The sequence below is a fragment of the Heteronotia binoei genome, chromosome 6 (assembly GCF_032191835.1).
Source record: "Heteronotia binoei isolate CCM8104 ecotype False Entrance Well chromosome 6, APGP_CSIRO_Hbin_v1, whole genome shotgun sequence".
Lineage (NCBI taxonomy): Eukaryota > Metazoa > Chordata > Lepidosauria > Squamata > Gekkonidae > Heteronotia > Heteronotia binoei.
In genome coordinates, this window is record NC_083228.1 from 136,712,209 (window position 1) to 136,731,000 (window position 18,792).

General features: G+C 44.8%; 1 protein-coding gene across 1 annotated transcript in view; it reads right to left on the bottom strand.

The window, feature by feature from the left end:
* LOC132574368 (cytochrome P450 2J4-like) overlaps positions 1 to 18,792 on the bottom strand; it is a 43,351-nt gene that overhangs the window by 24,092 nt on the left and 467 nt on the right. The window contains exons 2-4 of the mRNA XM_060242731.1: positions 8,677 to 8,839; positions 5,236 to 5,385; positions 1,029 to 1,189 (exon numbers count right to left, since the gene is read on the bottom strand). Coding sequence (XP_060098714.1) covers positions 1,029 to 1,189; positions 5,236 to 5,385; positions 8,677 to 8,839 — 474 coding nt within the window. The remainder of the gene's footprint in view (positions 1 to 1,028; positions 1,190 to 5,235; positions 5,386 to 8,676; positions 8,840 to 18,792) is intronic.

Here is an 18,792-nt window from a genome sequence, read left to right on the forward strand (position 1 = left end):
TTGAACTGCTAATAGGCTCTTAATTTTTGCAGGTAGAGACTATACCCTGCATAGGTTTTGAAAGGAAAGTTCATAGCGGAAGGCTTGCAGAAACAGGTTTTATTTTTATTATTAATTTATTATTAAATGAGGGATGTTGCAGCTGTCAGAGGCAAAGCAGCATTTGGTGTCTCCTTCCTTGACTCCTAAGAGCCCCATGGTGCAGAGTGTTAAAGCTGCAGTAATGCAGTCCAAACTCTCTGCTCATGACCTGAGTTCGATCCCCGGCGGTAGCTGGGTTTTCAGGTAGCCGGCTCGTGGTTGACTCAGCCTTCCATCCTTCTGAGTTCGGTAAAATGAGTACCCAGCTTGCTGGGGGGAAAGTGTAGATGACCGGGGAAGGCAATGGCAAACCACCCCATAAAAAAGTCTGCCGTGAAAACGTTGTGAAAGCAACTTCACCCCAGAGTCGGAGGCGACTGGTGCTTGCACAGGGGACCTTTCCTTTCCTTTTTCCTCCTTGACTCCTAGGGCATTGACGTCCCTTCATTTCTCAAGCTGTAGGCTGCTCCCCCCAATATTAGCCCAGGCATTTGCTGCAGCATCTCTTAGGAATGCAATGCCATGAAATAAAAGCTGCTCAGCTCCTGTCAAGTAGTAAGTGATGTGAAGGAAAGACCTGTGCTATCTCACGCCAGAAGATAATATTCTGCATCAGATGGTAGATAGTAACAGGAACACAATCTACTTGATTGCCAAATTTATACCTTGCATAGTTCCCTTTCATAAATAACTTACAATTTTTAAAATCATTGCTCAAGATGATCTGCTCATAGGAGTTCTGAAAAATAAAAAAAAGTAAGTAAGAAAGACCTCTCTGCCTGTGACCCTGGAGAGCTGATGCCTGTCTGACCTCGAGAGACCAACATACTGGTTGGACAAAAGGCAGTTTCATATATAACACTGCTCTCCCAGCACTACTTTACCATCCATGTAATGAGATGCGCTAATGTCTTCCCAAGACAGCAGCAAAGCAAAAGACTACTCACAAGATGAAAGAAGGAGCCTCCAATTTTTTCAATGCGTTCAAGGGCTTGCAGCAGCTTGAGGAATTCTTCATCATCAACGGAATACCGATGTCCAAAAACCAGAGCCCAGATCACATTGCTGACTGAATTAAGGATGGGTAATGAAGGGTCAAGAGGCTGCCCTGCAAACCAAGAGATAAGCAAAATGTTAACAATACTTTTGACTCCCTTGTTAATATGGAGAATTAAATTTCTTAGACAGGGAACAGCTGGACTTGAGATGGCCTCTCTTCATTCCACCTTCCCCACCCCCACCACCTCTGTGGTGTTAGCTAAAGATTCAGCCCTGTTGAGTGCTGATGAAATGGTTCTGTTGTCAGTAAACCAAGACAGTTGTGACGGAATCGAAGGGTTAATGTAGTAGCTGAGGACTCAAAGGGCACTGAGTCATGTGACACGAGGGTGGGGGCCAGGTGTGCTCAGAACTCTCAGGTCTTGAGTGACAGTTAACGGCTGAGGGGTTAAGTGTCAGAAAAACAGGGAGAAACAGTTGGTTGGAGACCGAGTGATGTGAAGGAGACTTCTTGGGGAGTGAAGCTCTCGGTGCGCTCTGTGAAATCAGCCAGGTGGCTGTGTGGGGCATATCTCTTGGTCACGGGTGCCCTTTAAGAAAGAGGAGGGTGACAAGAGAGTGTCAAGGTGGAAAACATTAGTGGTCACAGACATATTTTACACTGCTCCTAAGAACTTATAAGGTGGCTGAGGCAGAGCTGCGGGTCTGGGGGAGTCGGGAGAGCTGGGGACTATCACACCAGTTGACTCGAGGGACCAGGCACTTGAAGCCCAAGAGGTCAGCCTGAGTAAAGGTTTGGAGAGGGGAATAATAAAAGGACTGTGAACCCTGAAAAGCATCAGTGCCCTACTGAAGGTGTCAAGCCTACAGCCTGTATATAAACTATTATTCATAGAAGACACAAACTATCCTCTATATAAACATCGCATCCCCCCAGTTCAAGCTTCTCTGTAAATAAAGTACGGTGGTTTATTGTTATGATCTACGGTGCCTGAGTCTTTGGGGGAAGACATCTAATCAGCAGTGATCCCCTCCTAGCCATCGACAAGACCCCCGAAGTGACTAATATCCTTATACATCCTTAATCTCAGGAAAAAAAGGCTGGCAAAAGGCGGCCATCGCCATAATAGGTTATAACACATGAGACAGATGCAGACTAATTTTGATAACTTATATAAGTGGGAGAAGTTAGCATTAATTACTCGGGGTGGGGAAGGTCTTGGCTTTTGTAAAGCTATCTAAGAAATTAGGGTTTGTAGAATCTTTCGGGATCAAGTGCCGTGTTCTACTGGAGAAAGTTTTCCTTCCAGACGTTTCGTTCTCAGCTGCGGAGAACATCCTCAGTGGTGTTGCAGCCGGAGCAGGCGCTCAGACCTTGGCTGCTGTGCATTGAGTGGGGCCAGGGCTGCTGGAGAGCTGCTATTTGTAGGCTGGAGGGGGTGTGATGAAAGGGCAATTGGTTTGTGGATGTGCCCATTGTTCGGTGGGGCTTCCTGGAAGGGTAGTGATAAGGAAACTGGCTGTTGAATGTGACCATTGTTCTGTGTTAATTGCTGGGAGGGTTGGAAGGGGTTTGAAGATAAGGAAGATGGTTATTGACTGTGCTGATTGTTCTGTGGAATTTGCTGGTTGTTCTGAGACTTTCTGCAATTTATAGTCTGTAGGGTGTTTTGCAGAGCTGGGTACCAAGATTGGTGGATGAAAATGCCTTCTTCCTTTCTGTTAAAATTGTGCTGGTGTTTGTAAATCTCAATAGCTTCTCTGTTCAGGCGGGTATGATAATGTGAGACCGTAGAAAGGACTTCAGTTCTTTCAAAGTGGATGACGTGGTCTCCTTCTTGAAGTGCATGTTCAGCTACAAGGTTGTAGCTTGTTCAGCGCCTGCTCCGGCTGCAACACCACTGAGGATGTTCTCCGCAGCTGAGAACGAAACGTCTGGAAGGAAAACTTTCTCCAGTAGAACACGGCACTTGATCCCGAAAGATTCTACAAACCCTAATGATGTTACCAGCCGTGAAAACCTGAAATCTTTGATATCTAAGAAATATTAATCCCCCACAGATGGACATCTCACTGAACGCTGTAAATCTTCTAACTATCCAGGGATACTTTTTAATGGATAACGTAGTTGAAGAATTTGTTACAGGCTCATAAACTATTCAGCAAATTATGAGGGGGTTTTTTTTAATCCCGAAGGAGGTCAGCCAGCAGATCCTGCCCTTAAAATTTATGTGAGGAAAAAACATGCACAGCTTTGTTATTGGGATGTGAGATAACTGTAATAATAGGAGAATGTGTGCATCCGTCTGCACATCCATGTATCTAGGGAAGGCATAACTCTTTGCAAAATAAAGTTAGGGGGCTCACCGCAGACCACTGGCTTCAGAATAATCATGAGAGTTGTGGTGCTAAAAATGAAGGATGATCTTCAGAACACATCCCTAATACTTTTTGGAATGGAAGCTATGGAAGAAGAATTCCAGAACAGTTGTTGTAGCGCAGTAAAAAGTTACTGTCCTGAGATTCCTTAAAAACTAACTTTAAAAGCTTGGCATTGGGGGAGGGCAACAGTGGGAGGGTTTCTGGAGTTCTGGCACTACTGGTGGACCTCCTGATGGCATTTTGGTTTTGGCCACTATGTGACACAGAGTGTTGGATTGGATTTTTCATTTCATTTTATTTGATTTATATCCCGCCCTACCCCACCAAAGCGGGCTCACGGCGGCTCACAGCATAAAAGTTCTAACAATAAAATTCAGAATTAAAATGCAATAATAATTTACACAATTAAAACAACTAATATATCGATACTTCAATCAATGTCAGTGACCAGAGCTTTTTCCCTGGGGAAACACCTAATCGCGGAAACATTTAAATAATAAAAAAGCATCTAAAAGTTCATGAGGGGCACCAGGGAAAGAGAAGAGGAGATTGGATTTATACCCCATCCTTCACTCGGAGTCTCAGAGTGGCTTACAATTTCCTTTCCCTTCCCCTCCCCACAACAGACATCCTGTGAGGTAGCTAAGGCTGAGAGAGCCCTGACAGAAACTGCTGTTGAGACCAGGGCTCTGAGAGAGCTTGTGGCTGACTCAAGATCACACCAGCAGGTTCATGTGGAGAAGTGGGGAATCAAACCCATTTCTCCCATATTTAAGAGTATGTGGTCTTAACCACTACACCAGACTGGTACAAGGCAGTCTTTGATCCAACCAAGTATGTCAAAACACAGTTGCTTCTCTGCCTCTCCCCATACGAGCCCCGAAGGCAGCTATGATCTGCCAAACAACATCTTCTGATTATCCCTGGCCCAAGGGACATCCATCTTGTCTTGACCAGGGCCAGGGCCTTTTCAGCCCTGGCCCCATCCTGGTGCAATCAGCTCCCTGTGGAGATATGGGCCCTACCAGATTTGTTACTTATCCGTAGGGCTTGTAAGATGGAGCTGTTCCACCAGGCATTTGATTGAGGCAGGCAGACTCCCTTTGCTCTATTGCCTACACCATCGGCTATCCTCCTCCACAGTGATCTGAATTATTGTATCTGGGCCACTGACTATACTCCAATCTGCACCATAAGCCTGACCGCCTTTGTCATATTGTATTGTGTTATGTTGCTGTTTTAACTGTATTTTATTGGTTTTATTGTATTGTATCTGCTTGGTTTATCTGCATGTAATCTGCCCTGAGCCTGTATGGGAAAGGACTGAATATAAATTAACCGAATAAAAAAGCAAACAAATAAATAAAGTCATCATTCAGTGTTAGGCACTAAAAGCAAGATCTGAAAAAGATGGTAACATATCTAAAGTTTGGAAACTGCTTTAAAGTACAGGTAAGTCTGTAGGGCATGAAGAAGATTTTGGATTTATATCCCGCCATGAAAATAATATTGTTTCAAAGAATTCTGTGTGTTTCTCCTTCATTTCCCTCTTGAGAGTTCTGGCACTTCTTTTTTTCGGGGGGGTGGGGAAGGCCCTGGATGAGACATTGGCCTGACTCAACAAGGCTTCTCTTATGTTTGAACAGTTTGAAGCACCCAGAAGAGGCAGCACTAAACTAGTTTACACATCCAAGAAGAAATGTATCAGAATACAACTTTCACAAACGATTTCTTTAGAGCAGGACTTGCCACCCCCATCCCAGTAAAACATACCCTTTGCACGTGCAAATGTCTCCACAAGTTGATGAGCCTCATCTTCTATTCGGCTCTCCATACTCTTCTTTCCCATCCCCAGCTTCCGCATGGTGACTATCCCAAACTTCCTCTGCTGCTTCCAGTTGTGACCATTAGAGAATACGATACCTGAGGCCATCGAAAACCAACAAGACATTATACCTGGTTGAAATTCATCTCAACAATGATTTTAAGTTATCAGCCTAGCAACGGTGAACTCTCACATTGTCAACGTGTAAGCATTCAAGAGCTACCTCCTGTGTAAGGATTCTGATGAAGAATCAGTCTCTACCTGATACAATGGGCTGTGGCATACATTTCAGAATTCAGAACATGCCCACTGGGAGGAAATCTCAGAATGCTATTTGTCAGCAGAGGAAACATCTGAGAAGTGGCATTGTGAACCTCCAACGTTGGGAAACCCTTGGAGAGGAGTCAGAACACCAACTCTTGTGACCCTTCCTCCCAGGGGAGTGGGACACTTTTCAAGAAGTTGCAAGGGAGGGGGCACACTAACTCTCAGTCAAGAGCTGTTATTTGGGTTCCCTTTCAAATTTCAGTTGGGAACCAGTCTTTTGGCCATAAAACATCACTTGGGTGTACATTGTGTACTCATCGGTCCTGCCAGATGTAAATCCTGAAAACAAACATACAGCCAGCTAGATGACTCTCCATTATCATCTCCAGTGTCCTTTTCTTGTAACACTTCTACTGTCCTTGCCTCTCCTTTATTTAATCCCCTTCTACCTGGTATATCTGAACTGATGATGGCAGGGAGAGAAACTGTCTGCAGAAGAGGAGGGTGGCAGAAACCATTGGGGGGGGGGCATGTTTTCTTCCACTATGTAAATAAATGTATTTATATTATCATATTAATTCAGATCCAGTAAACAGCTGCCTCACATGAATTTACAGAACAACTATTTCTACCTTTCAGGCCCGCAGCAACTTTTGATACTTTTGGGGCTTCTCAAAACCCACCAGTTTTCCCATGGACCATCCTTGGATCACAAAAGTCTAAAGTCTCATTTTTAAAAATTTTAAAAGCTCATTGGGCAGAATGATACCATCCCTGTCCAGAAGGCACACCATTTTCTGACAGTTCAATCCATTGCTGCAATTCTTTTGGAACCCTATAAATCTGTCTCACAGGGTTTCAGGATCCACACAGAGGAACATGAGAAGAGCCATTAGGGGTGCCAGACTCTGGGTGGGATGTGGGGATCCCTAAGAATAATAGCTCATCTCCAGATGACAGAGATAGTTCCCCTGAAGAAAATGGCTGCTTTGGAGGATGGACTCTTTTGGCATTGTATTCCCAGTGAGGTCCCTGTCCTTCCCAGGCTCGATCCCCAGATCTTCAGGAGTTTCGCTGCCTGGGTCTCGTAGCCCTTCCTCCACCACATGCTCATGGCCAGCAGGGACCAGGCAACCTTAGATTTGCTGGATCAGCCCAATGACCCATGTCGCACAGCATTCTGGTTCACACAATGGCTGACCAGTTGCCCTGGAGGGGGCCAAGCAAAGAGTCTGAGACTTTTTGGTTTAGAAAAGAGGCCAAGGCCCTCCCCTGCTGCTCTCTCCCAGCACTGGGATTCAGAAGCTTGCTGCCTCTGAAGATGTTGACTTTCTTCATTCTCCATGGCTAGTAGTCATTGATTAACTTCGTGATGCCCTAGCTCCGGTATTTAACATCTGTGAGGGTCAGCAGGCTGGACTGAGGAGGAGCAAGGGGGTTCATAAATGACCTGGAACTAGGGGTGAATAATGAAGTGGCCAAGTTGGCAGATGGCACAAAATTATTCAGGATGGTGCAAACCCAGGCTGACTGTGAAGAGCTCCAGGGTGAGTGGGCGACAATGTGGCAAATGAAGCTCAGTCTTGGTAAATGCAAGGTGATGCACCTTGGGCCAAAAAATCTCAACTTCAAGTATAGGCAAATCAGGTCTGAGTTTGTTGAGACTGAGAGTGAAGAAGATCTTGGGTCATAGTAGATAGTTCAATGAACGCATCAACCCAGTGAAAAAGGCAACCTCTATGTTAGGGATTATTAGGAAAGGGATTGAAAACAAAATGGCCAATATTATAATGCCCCTATATAGATCTATGGCACAGCTTCATTTGGAATACTGGGTACAGTTCTGGTCACCATATCCCATAAAGGACATTGCAGAGCTGGAAAAAGTACAGAGGAGGGCAACCCAGATTATTTGGGGCTTGGAGCATCTTCCCTTTGAGGAAAGACCGAAGAGTCTGAGACTTTTTGGTTTAGAAAAGAGTTGACTAAGGAGGGGGCATGATGGAGGTTTGTAAACTTATGCATGGGGTGGAGAGAGTTGATAGAGAAATTTTTCTCCCTCTCCCAAAAAATTGGAATTGGAGGACATGCAATGAAGTAGATTCAGGATGAACAAAAGGAAATACTTATTTACCCAGTAAGTGAATAAAATGTGGAATTCACTGCAGGAGGATGTAATGATCTCTACAAAAATAAACAGCTTTAAAAGGAAATTAGAGCCCCATGGTGCAGAGTGGTAAAGCTGCAGTACTGCAGTCCAAGCTCTGCTCACGACTGGAGTTCGATCCTGGTGGAAATTGGGTTCAGGTAGCCAGCTCCAGGTTGACTCAGCCTTCCATCCTTTCAAGGTCGGTAAAATGAGTACCCAGCTTGCTGGGGGAAAAGTGTAGATGATTGGGAAAGGCAATGGCAAACCACCCCGTAAAAAGTCTGCCGTAAAACTGTTGTGAAAGCAACGTCACCCCAGAGTTGAAAACGACTAGGGCTTGCGCAGGGGGCTACCTTTACCTTTACTTTTAAAAAGGAAATTGGAGAAATTCATGGAGGACAGGTCTATCAGTGGCTGCTAGCCATGGTGACTAAAGGAAACTTCCACATTCAGAGGCACTGAACCTCTGAATCCCAGAGTCAGGCAGCAACCTCAGGGGAAGGCCTCGGCCTCTATGTCCTGTTGTTGGCCCTCCGGAGGAACTGGCTAACTGCTGTGTGAGACAGGATGCTGGACTGGATGGACCACTGGTCTGATCCAGCAGGGCTCTTCTTACATGAAAATGGCTCCTCCCCTCAACAGAGCTGCACACGTGGAACAGAAAGGAGGATGGCTTTTAGCTCCTTGTCCCTCCTCACTTGAGCTCTCCCCACCCTATGTGGCTATTTCTCTACACAGGTCCCTCCTAACTGATCTCACAGGGGTTTTAAAAAAAAAGAGTAGACCGCTGCAGAGGAATGCAAGAGACCTATACCTTCCACATACTGAGTGATGGGATATTACCTGCTGTTGCATAGAGAAACTTCCAGCTGGCTGAAACTTTCATGGTTTTTTTTTTTTTAAGTGTACTTCTTTAATGTTCCTTTATTATTTCTCTAGAATGAAACTGATTTTTTTTTAAATGGGAACTTACCTTTTTCTTGTGTTATAACTTTATACAATGGGGTGACCGGTCTCCCAGAGAATTCTTCTGAATGTTTTATTAGCACTTCTTTTATATTTTGGAATCCAGACACAATTAACACAGGCACATTCAGTTCCCAAAAAGTGTAAATGCTTCCATATTCCTTTGCCATCTACAGTTTGGATAGAAACAGATAAATGTTATTTTTTTTTTTTCAGATTAACATATGGAATTCAGTGTTCTGCTCTTCTTCTAGCCTACATGACTTAGATTACTTCCTCATGGAGTTTTTATTCTGCACTCCCCCCAAAAAACCTGTAGTATTTTTATAGGGAATTCTGCTCAACATAGTCATGTAGTTGTCAACCTTCTGTGTTTTCCTTGGCTCATCTCCATACCAGTGTTCCCTCTAAGCTGAGTTAGTGTGTGCTAGCTCACAGATTTTTAGGCTCTGGCCCACATATTTTTGTCTTAGCTCAGGTAAAATGGCCCCAGAGTAAACGAATTTATGCAGTAGCTCTCAACTTAAACGCCAGTAGTTCACAAAGTAGAGTTTTTGCTCACAAGACTCCACTTTGGCTTGATCTTTGCTCAGTTATCATTCTCAGAGTGGGTTTGGTTCTATTGAGCATGGGACGGTATGAATTTCCATTCCCCCACCACCAATGTGTGGTGCTGTTTCCTCCCTGCTTCTCCTCAGGCCTTTCATTACTGCAAAGTGTAGTCACTGTTGAGCTAGCACTGTAGCGATTAAACTAGTACTGAATTTAAAAACACACACATGTCAAGAACCAAAGCCTGGGTCCCCTTGACTGATAACAGACAGGCAGTTTGGGGAAACTCAGAGACACTTTAAAAACTGACATGAAAATTCCTTCCAAACGTGCACATCTGCTGCCCATCCCCATCCCATTCTCACCCCATCCTCTGTGGTCCTCAGAGCAGCTCAAAAAGCTACCACTTTCTAAGTGGTAACAAATTTCTGAGCCGTATGCCAGTTGCCTGTTTGGTGTCTGGATGTGAAAGCACACAAACAATGTGCCTTGGTAGTGTGAACTAGGGGTGTACAAAAGAAAAATTTCTGAATTAATCGGATTCGGAAATATATGGGGCCAAAATATTCAGAATACCATATATTTCCGAATACCAGTATTCGGAATAGCCATGTATATAGAAGATATAAGGCTATTTCCTAATATACGGCCCAATTATACCTTATGGGCCATTGAAATCAATGGCAAAATATTGATATTTTGGGACTTGGGGGGTCTGGAGGGGAGGGGGTTTGAGGGAGAGTCCCCAAATTTGCAGGGGACACTCCCCTACGAATCCCCCAAGTCCCAAAAAGATTGGGCCAGTGATTTCCATTCCAGGGAAACCCAAAGAGGGTGCCCCTATCCCACCATTATACCCTATGGGCCATTGAACTCAATGGCAACATAGGGCATAATCAGAGGCTAGTTGGGGTAGGGGGTTTGAGGGAAAGCCCCCCAAACTGCATTAAACCCCCAGACTCCAAAAATAGCTCTATAAAAACATGAAAGTGACCCACCCCACACAGCCCACACACCAACCCCCTCACACCAACCAGAGGTAATTAAAAAAAAAAGTGACAGAAAGAAACTTTACTTTTAACCTCCCCCCCCCCCAAAAAAAAAAAAACAGAACCAGGAAAAGGGACAACAGGGCAGGATGCAAAACCAACAACAACACAGATCCTAACAAATCCAACTGAGAAAAGGCCAACAAACTCAACTGTTAAAAACTGAACTTTTTAATAATAACAATTAGGCCAAACGCCCCCCCCCCCCAAAGAAGAGAAAAGGAACAACAGCAGCACAACACAGCAGCAACAAATCAAACACAGAATCCTTTTTAAACAGTAAAAAAAATGATTTTTAACAATACAGGAACTTTACCAACCCCTCCCCCACAAAAAAACATTCACCCTAACCCCAAGAAATCCAAGCCACCCAAATCAGGAAAAGTTAAAGGACACTGCACTTTTAAAAGTCCTCTAAAGGTAGATATAGGCAAATTGGCAACCCCCCCACCCCCAGCAGAACTTCCTAACCCTAACTCCAAATAAGCTACCCACCCACTCAAATCTGAATAAATAAAGGGACTCTGAGTCTTAAAAAGTCCTTTTACTTTTATCCTAACTAAAATAAAAATAAGAACCCCAAGACTGTCTTATCTTAGATGTCTTCTCCAGGCAGGTCAGGCAAGGCTAAGAGAGAGCAGCAGCAGCTGAGGCCAAGGGACAGCGCAGCACTATCTCTCACACCAACACCAACACAGCAGCAATGGGATGGAGTCCAGCCAGGCAGACTCCTTAAAAAGTGTCTCTGGACCTACACAGAGCAGTTTCAAAAAATACCACTGCTCTGTGATTGGCCAGAGAACAGTGTTTACTTGGATACCCAAGTAAACAAAAGAATAACAATGTTGCTGATGGCTGGGGGATTAGTCCAGCCATCAGCTACACAACAGCCCTGTAAAGCATGCATTTGCAATGCATTTTGCAAATGAATGCTTTGGATTGGCTGCTGGAGCTCCTCTCCCCCCCCTCCCTCCCTGAACCCAGGGAGGCTATGGGAGAGGCGGGAAAAGGCTTTCAAAGGCGGGAAAGGAGGCAAGCAGCTTCCCTGAGGCTGCAGAAGCTCCTTTCCTGCCTTTTACATTGAGTTCTGTATACATCCGAATATCCATATACGGCTCCCGTGTAATGCCTTCTAATTGGATTTGAAAGTATACAACGCCGTATACTTCTGAATCAGGGGGTATTCGGTGATCTATTCGGTTTGTCCGAACCGAATGCACACCCTTAGTGTGAACCCACCAAGCTGCTATAGGTGCTCACTGCTATTTTTTTTAAAAAGTGCCCAGAGTGCATGAGTGCATGTGTGCACATGTGTGCATGATCACTAAAATGTGTGTGGGGAAAAAGAAACCCAAACCGCACCAAAGGAATAGTGTGATACAGCCGTCTGATCACCCTGCAGATGGGATTGGACCTACTTGCGGGGGATTGTGTGGAATGTTTGGGACAGTTCTTTCTGAACCAACCCGATTTGAGGCACCTCCCATGCACCCCAAACTGCCCATCTGTTATCATCGGTTGAGTCACTACTAGGGATGTGCATTCGGCTCGGCCGAGCCGAAAATACAGCCGAATCAACGCTGATTCGGCTGTATTCGGCATTGCCCGCAGCCGAAAGCCATTGCCGCCCATTATGCGGCTCCCGAACGCGGCCGCCGTATTCTTCCGAACCGCTATTCGGAAGAATACGGTACGGCTGTCAAAAGGCTGCTCAGGGTCAACTTCAATAGAAGAAAAGGCGGGAAGTGGCTTTTGCAGCTTCAATGGAGCTGCTTGCTTAGCTTCCCGCCTCTCCTATAGCCTCCCTGGGGTCAGGGAGGGGGGGGAGGGGGAAGAGGAGCCCCAGCAGCCAATCCAAAGCATGCATTTGCAAAATGCATTGCAAATGCATGCTTTGCAGGGCTGTTGTTGTGTACTGTGTAGCTGATGGCCCAGCCATCAGCTACATTGTTATTTTGATCTTTTGCTTACTTGGGTATCTAAGTAAGCAATGTTCTCTGGCCAATCAGAGAGAGCAGTGCTATTTTTTGAAATTGCTCTCTGTAGGGCCAGAGAACCTTTTTAAGGAGTCTTCCTGCTGGACTCCTCCATTGCTGTGTTGGTGTATGTGGTGTGGGTTGGGTTGGTGTGAGAGAGATTGTGCTGCTGCTGGTGGCTGGCCCTTGGCTTCAGCTCCTGCCTGCTGCTCTCTCACTGCCTTACCACCTCCCTGGACTCAGAGAAGACAAGGTAAGACAGTTTTGGGGTTCTTGTTTTAGTTTTTGTTGGTAAAAGGACTAGAGTCCCTTTACTTGTTCAGATTTGGGTGGGTGAGTGCTGGGTGGGTAGGGTAGCCTATTTGGGGTTGAGGTTAGGTTCTGCTGGGGGTGGGGGGGCCTGGGGTGGGGTGGTTTTGCTAATTTGCCCATATCTTAATTTAGTGAGAGGACTTTTTAAAGTGCAGTGTCCTTTTACTTCTCCTGATTTGGGTGGCTTGGATTTCTTGGGGTTAGGGTGAGGGGTTTTTTTTGGGGGGGGGGGGAGTTCCTGTATTATTAAAAGTTGAGTTTTTTACTGTTTCATTGTTTGATTTGTTGCTGCTGTGTTGTGTTGCTGCTGTGTTACTTTTATCTTCAGGTTATTGGGGGGGGGGTGCTGTTTGGCCTAATTTTCATTGTTTTGTCCCCCTTTTCTGGTTCTGGTTTTAGGAGTGGGGGTGTTGTTGTTGACTGATTTGGCCTGAGTTTTCTTATTGGTGAAAGGCCACTTTTAAAAATCTTGAGTTGGTTTGCTTGGCCTCTTGTGATTCTCTGGTTTTGTTTTGGTTTTTTAAAATTACCTCTGGTTGGTGTGGGGGTTGGCGAGGGTGTGTGTGGGCTGGGTCACTTTCTTGTTGTTATAGAGTGATTTTTGGAATCTGAGTGTGCTCTCGGTTTGGCTAGGGCCACTAAATAGGCTGCCCCACTAATAAGGGTGTTTTTAGGGATTGTGTTTCTTGCTTTGTGTTGCAGAATGATGTTGAGCTAGGTATGGTGGTCCACCACTTCTCTTGTTTGAGAGACTAGAGTTGTGTTGTTTGGGGCAGGGAAGCTGGCACCTGGGTGAGAGACCCAGAGGCAGCAGGCTTTTTGTGGTTGGCCAGCTCTCCCCGTGTTGTTTGGGGCAGGGCTGGAGAGCTGGCACCTGTAGATTGTGTTGTTTGGGGCAGGGAAGCTGGCACTTGGGTGAGAGACCCAGAGGCAGCAGGCTTTTTGTGGTTTGCCAGCTCTCCCCGTGTTGTTTGGGGCAGGGCTGGAGAGCTGGCACCTGTAGATTGTGTTGTTTGGGGCAGGGAAGCTGGCACTTGGGTGAGAGACCCAGAGGCAGCAGGCTTTTTGTGGTTTGCCAGCTCTCCCCGTGTTGTTTGGGGCAGGGCTGGAGAGCTGGCATCTGGGTTTGCTGCAGCCAGGTCTGCAGAGCAGACCTTGAGCAGATTGTGTTTTGTACTGCCACGACGTTGGCAACTGAGTTTTTATTGGTGCCAGGCCTGCAGGGTTCATAGATTAGATAGAGGGATGTAGTGCATTTGGGGCCTATAGAGATTCTCTGGTGTGAAGTTAGGTTTGGCTTTGGGTGCCCCAGGAATTGGACCCCCTGGTCCAATTTTTTTTTGGCCTTGTGGGTTTTGTGTGGGACAGTCCCCTGAAGCTGCACAGCAGTTTGGGGGGCTCTCCTCAAAACCTCCTGCTCCCCAGAGCCACTTTTCCCACGACAATTGCAGTGAGGAAGTGGCTCTAATTGGTTTTTTCTCACCATTGGGAGCAGTGTTCCTTTTGGGGTGCCCACAGATGGGTGCTGTCTTTTGGGGCCAGGGGGGTTGCATGATGGGGAGTCCCCTGAAGCTGCCCTGCAGTTTTGGGGCCTCTCCCTCAAACCCCCCTCTGGCCAGAGCCACTTTCCCCACAGCAATTGTAGTGGAGGAAGTGGCTAATTGGGCTTTCCCCATCATTGTTGGCAATGGGCCTTTTGGGGAGCCCAAAGACAGGGACCCCCTGGCCCAATCTTTTTGGGACTTGGGGGGTTGTAGGGGAGAGTCCCCTGCAGGTCCCCTGCAAATTTGGGGGCTCTCCCTCAAACCCCCTCCCCTCCAGGCGGCTTCAATTATACCCTATTTGCCATTGATTTCAATGGCCCATAGGGTATAATGATGGAATAGGGGCACCCTCTTTGAGTGCCCCTGGAATGGGACCCCCTGGCCCAATCTTTTTGGGACTTGGGGGGTTTGGAGGGGAGAGTCCCCTGCAGGTCCCCTGCAAATTTAGGGGCTCTCCCTCAACCCCCCCCCTCCAGGCGGCTTCAAATATACCCTATTTGCCATTGATTTCAATGGCCCATAGGGTATAATAGGGCCGTATATTCGGAAATAGCCGCGCATTACCGTATATGTGGCTATTCCGAATACGGCATTCAGCAGTACAGGGGGAATCCGAATTTTTTTTCCCCGTGTACTTCCGAATCCGTGTATTTCCGATTTTTTTTTTTTTTGCACATCCCTAGTCACTACCCGTGCTCCCCCTAAGCTTTGGCGTCTAGTGAGTAAAACTTCTACTTTGTGAGCTACTGGCATTAAAGTTGTGAGCTACTTGTATAAATTAGTTTGCTCTGGGGCCATTTTTCCTGAGCTAAGACAAAAATGTGTGAGCTGGAGGCTGAAAAACTGAGCTAGCTTACACTAACTTAGCTTAGAAGATGGAGCACTGGTCACTATCTGTTTGGCAAGTGAGCAGCGCTCGGACCCATCGATCCTCAAGGTTGTGTGCACACAAGAAAATAGAGGTTTGTAAATCGTACAAAGGTTGATGAATTACTTTAAAAAACAAGATATCACTAGGCAACACAGTCTCTGCACTCTGATAGCAAGAAAACAACAAGAGCTGACTTTCTATCTAATACCTCATTACCTAGTATTAGATGGCATACCTTCTTAGAATATAAGAGTCTAAGCTAGAGGCTTAAGTCTATCGTGATGAAACAGGACAAAGTTAGAGCTGCAACCCAGTCAAATCAAAAAGTTAGCATAGCTTCCCTCTATGGCTTAATTATAGTCTTTGGCCATCCGGCAACAGGTGGTCTCCCAAACTCAATCAGGGGGCTCAACTTTATGGAACCCTCCAGAAGATGATGACATCCACTTCTGCTTCCCCACTCCCATCTAGTTACAGAATGGAACAGAATGGCCAGTTACCGCATTCTTGAGTCCAGCCTTGAAAGAAATAAGGGTAGTATTGGCAGGGAGGCCCAATTATAGGCACCTGAAAGCCAGAACAAGCCTGTTAATATTCACATTAACCTTGTTGGGAATTTGGGGTACTTTGCCCCACAACAAGAAAAAGAACAAATTCAACCCCACCACGTTTTGTTGGTTTTGCTGTAAAGTCGATTTACGGTGAGCACTACAGGGCTTTTGTAAAATACTGAGTTTGATACATGAGGAGGCTCTGGTAAGACTGATCACAGCTCTTTATTGTGATGGCTAAGTAAACACCCAACCTCTCTCTGTGTAAAAAATATATAACAGCTTGTAACAAATATTATAACAAGTGTCTGTATTCTATCACAAGTCGAGATAATGGTATTATATGCAGTCCAAAATATACAAACTCTCTCGTAGTTTGTATATTTTGTGCTGCATATAATATTATTATTTGGATTTGTGATAGAATACAGACAGTTATTATATTTGTTACAAGCTGTTATATATATTTTTTCACAGAGACAGGTTGGGTGTTTACTTAGTAGCAGTTCCTCCGTGGTGGTCCCGGCAGTCCGTCACTTTATTGTGATTACAACATATCAACTGCTAACTAAGACTGGAGAACTGGGCCAATGGGGCCAACTATATACACACAAAAATCCTGCACTGCAACATCATTGGATCATTAGGATCAGCAGGTGGTAACTATTGGTCCAGGAAAGCAGAGCTTTGGATCCTGCTTCCCATTGTTTCAGTGTCTCCAAGGTCAGTCCTAAAGGCTCCAAGGAGCCAAGCAGGAACTAACAACCCACACTGAACTAACAACCCACATTGAAATCTGATTTGCCTTACTCTTGAAGAACTGTGAGCATTGCATACACAAGAGTTTTCAAGGCAAAAAGTGTTCAGAAGTAGCTTGCTATCGGCCTCTGCCTCACCACCATGGTATGCCTACGTGGTCTCCCATTCAAATACCAGCCAGGGCTGCCCCTGCTTAAATTCCAAGATCTAATAAGATCCGGGCCAGGATCTAATTAACTTTTGTTGTTCAGTCGCACAGCCAAGTCCGACTCTTTGCAACTCCGTGGACAAAGTCACGCCAGGCCCTCCTGTTTTCCACCATTCTCTGAAGTCCGCTCAAATTTATGTTAGTTACATCAGTAACCCTGTCCAGCCATCTTATCTTTTGCCGTTCCCTTTTTCTTTTGCCTTCTGTCTATCACAGCATCATGATCTTCTCCAGTGAGTGCTCCCTTTCAATTTGTGGCCAAAGTATTTCAGCTTTAGCTTCCAATTAGTTCATTTAGAGGACAAACACATCTTAAAATGAGAAATTTCTTGTTCTTAACTGTCACCTTCATAATAAAAGTTGCCATATAAGTCTTTTTGCTGGTGGTTTCCAGTCAAAGGAGACCTTACATTTGATTATCATACGTTGTATGATGGGCTTCTTTGTTTTTAACAATTTATTAATATATGGTTACAATATTTAATTGTCTCTTTTGTATACTAACCCATATGATATTTCAACCCCCCACTCCCTCCAATATTTGACTTCCCCGAAGTTATAAATTTAAATTCAATTATAAAGGTACCAGTAACCAATCAAAGTTCAATATTTTTCTTTTCTCATTAATACTAAAAAAATTGTCCAATGTCTTTTTACATTCCACTCTTTCTCCATATATCCTTTAAATTTCTTCCACTCCTACGTTGTATGATGGGCTTCTTCTTTTACATTGCATGGTATCTGTCATCTTAAAATCTGATTTGCCTCACTCTTGAAGAACTGTGAGCATTATGTATTTAGTTAAAGTTTTTTTTTTTAAAAAAAAGATAGATCTGATTTTTATTGTATGTCACAGGGTTTTTTTTTCTAGAGTTGTAGGATTAATTTGCACATGTTTATATTTAAGTTCTTCCATAGTATGCAGAGTTGTGCTTTTTAAAAAAATAAAATAATTAACTCAGAAAAGATCTGTGTGTTCCTCTGGCCAAAGATCTGATGTCTGACTGATAATATTTTATTGTGCGGCAAGAGATAAAATCTTTCTCAGAGAGTTTGTCTTAGCAGACTTAAGGAGATTCAGTGCTTAGTTAATGATGCTTTAACTTTTAAAGAGCTGAATTTAGTGTAGACCTCTGGACTGGGTATGACTAATATAGGAGGGAAGGGAGGAAAATTCCCCTCTGATGGAAAATCTAGTTTCGATTGAACCCATTGTCGTCAGAGTCAAAGCCTGTATGTATGCCTCTTTGCAACCCTTTTGTACCTGCCAGCAGATTTACTTTATTTCATTTACGCCTTATCTTTTCTTTTCCTTTCATTAATAAAAGCACTATGCTGCATTGATCTTGAGCAGTGAATAGTTGTTAATCACTTATCATCCAGCAGACAAAAGGAATGATTTTGTTTTGCAACTGCTAGAGGTTTTTTGTTTTTGTTTTTATTCCTGTCAGTAAAAAAGGTAATTAAGTCATTGGAATATAACATCCAAAGGAGCCCGCAAACTCGAAATATAACACCTGCTGAGATTGACCTACAAAGGAAACTTCAGAAAGATCTGTACTATCATGTCAGTCTGTCCGAGTCCTGATGGTCAGCTTCAGAGGGATGTGAGGGTGCCAGCTCCAGGGCATGATTTCTCCAGACCAGGTTTAGCTCTGCCTCAGAATATGACCAGCTGAGAAGGTTAGCCACGCCAGTCTTCCTGTGCTTAACTGTTCTCTCTGTGCTTCACATGGGGTAAGGCACGAGCTCTTCCTCCCCAGCAGATATTTCCCAGTGGAATTAAATCACCTGCCCCTCTCCCTCCACCCTCTCCTCCCTCTAATCTCTGCAGGGCATCAGGGCATAGTAACAGGTATGACTTTCTGTGTCAGATCTGGAGCTACCTGGGAGAACCAGATCTATATACCCTCACATTTGGGCTCTTATAGCCCATCCAAAGCAACAGATACATTTTCTCACCGAGCCCCCCATTGTGCCAGCAGGTGCTAAAACAGTCTCTGGTGAGAGATAACACATCCTTGAAATGCAGGCCTCCCTCCCAGGGTTGAATGGATATTTCATGAGGTACAGATAGAAGCAAAAGCAAGCTGACAAAAGCAGCCCCAGCATCCTCTCCCGACATTCCCATCACTGTTACAGATAATCTCAGGCAAATAGGCCCCAGCAGATACATAACATGGCAAGTCCCTTGACAGCTTTGATCTCTAAAGTTTCTGCAACCCAGAATCCTAGCTGATGTTAGTCCTTTATTAAGACACAACAAATATGAGATCTCAAAGTAAATCAGAGCCACCCTGT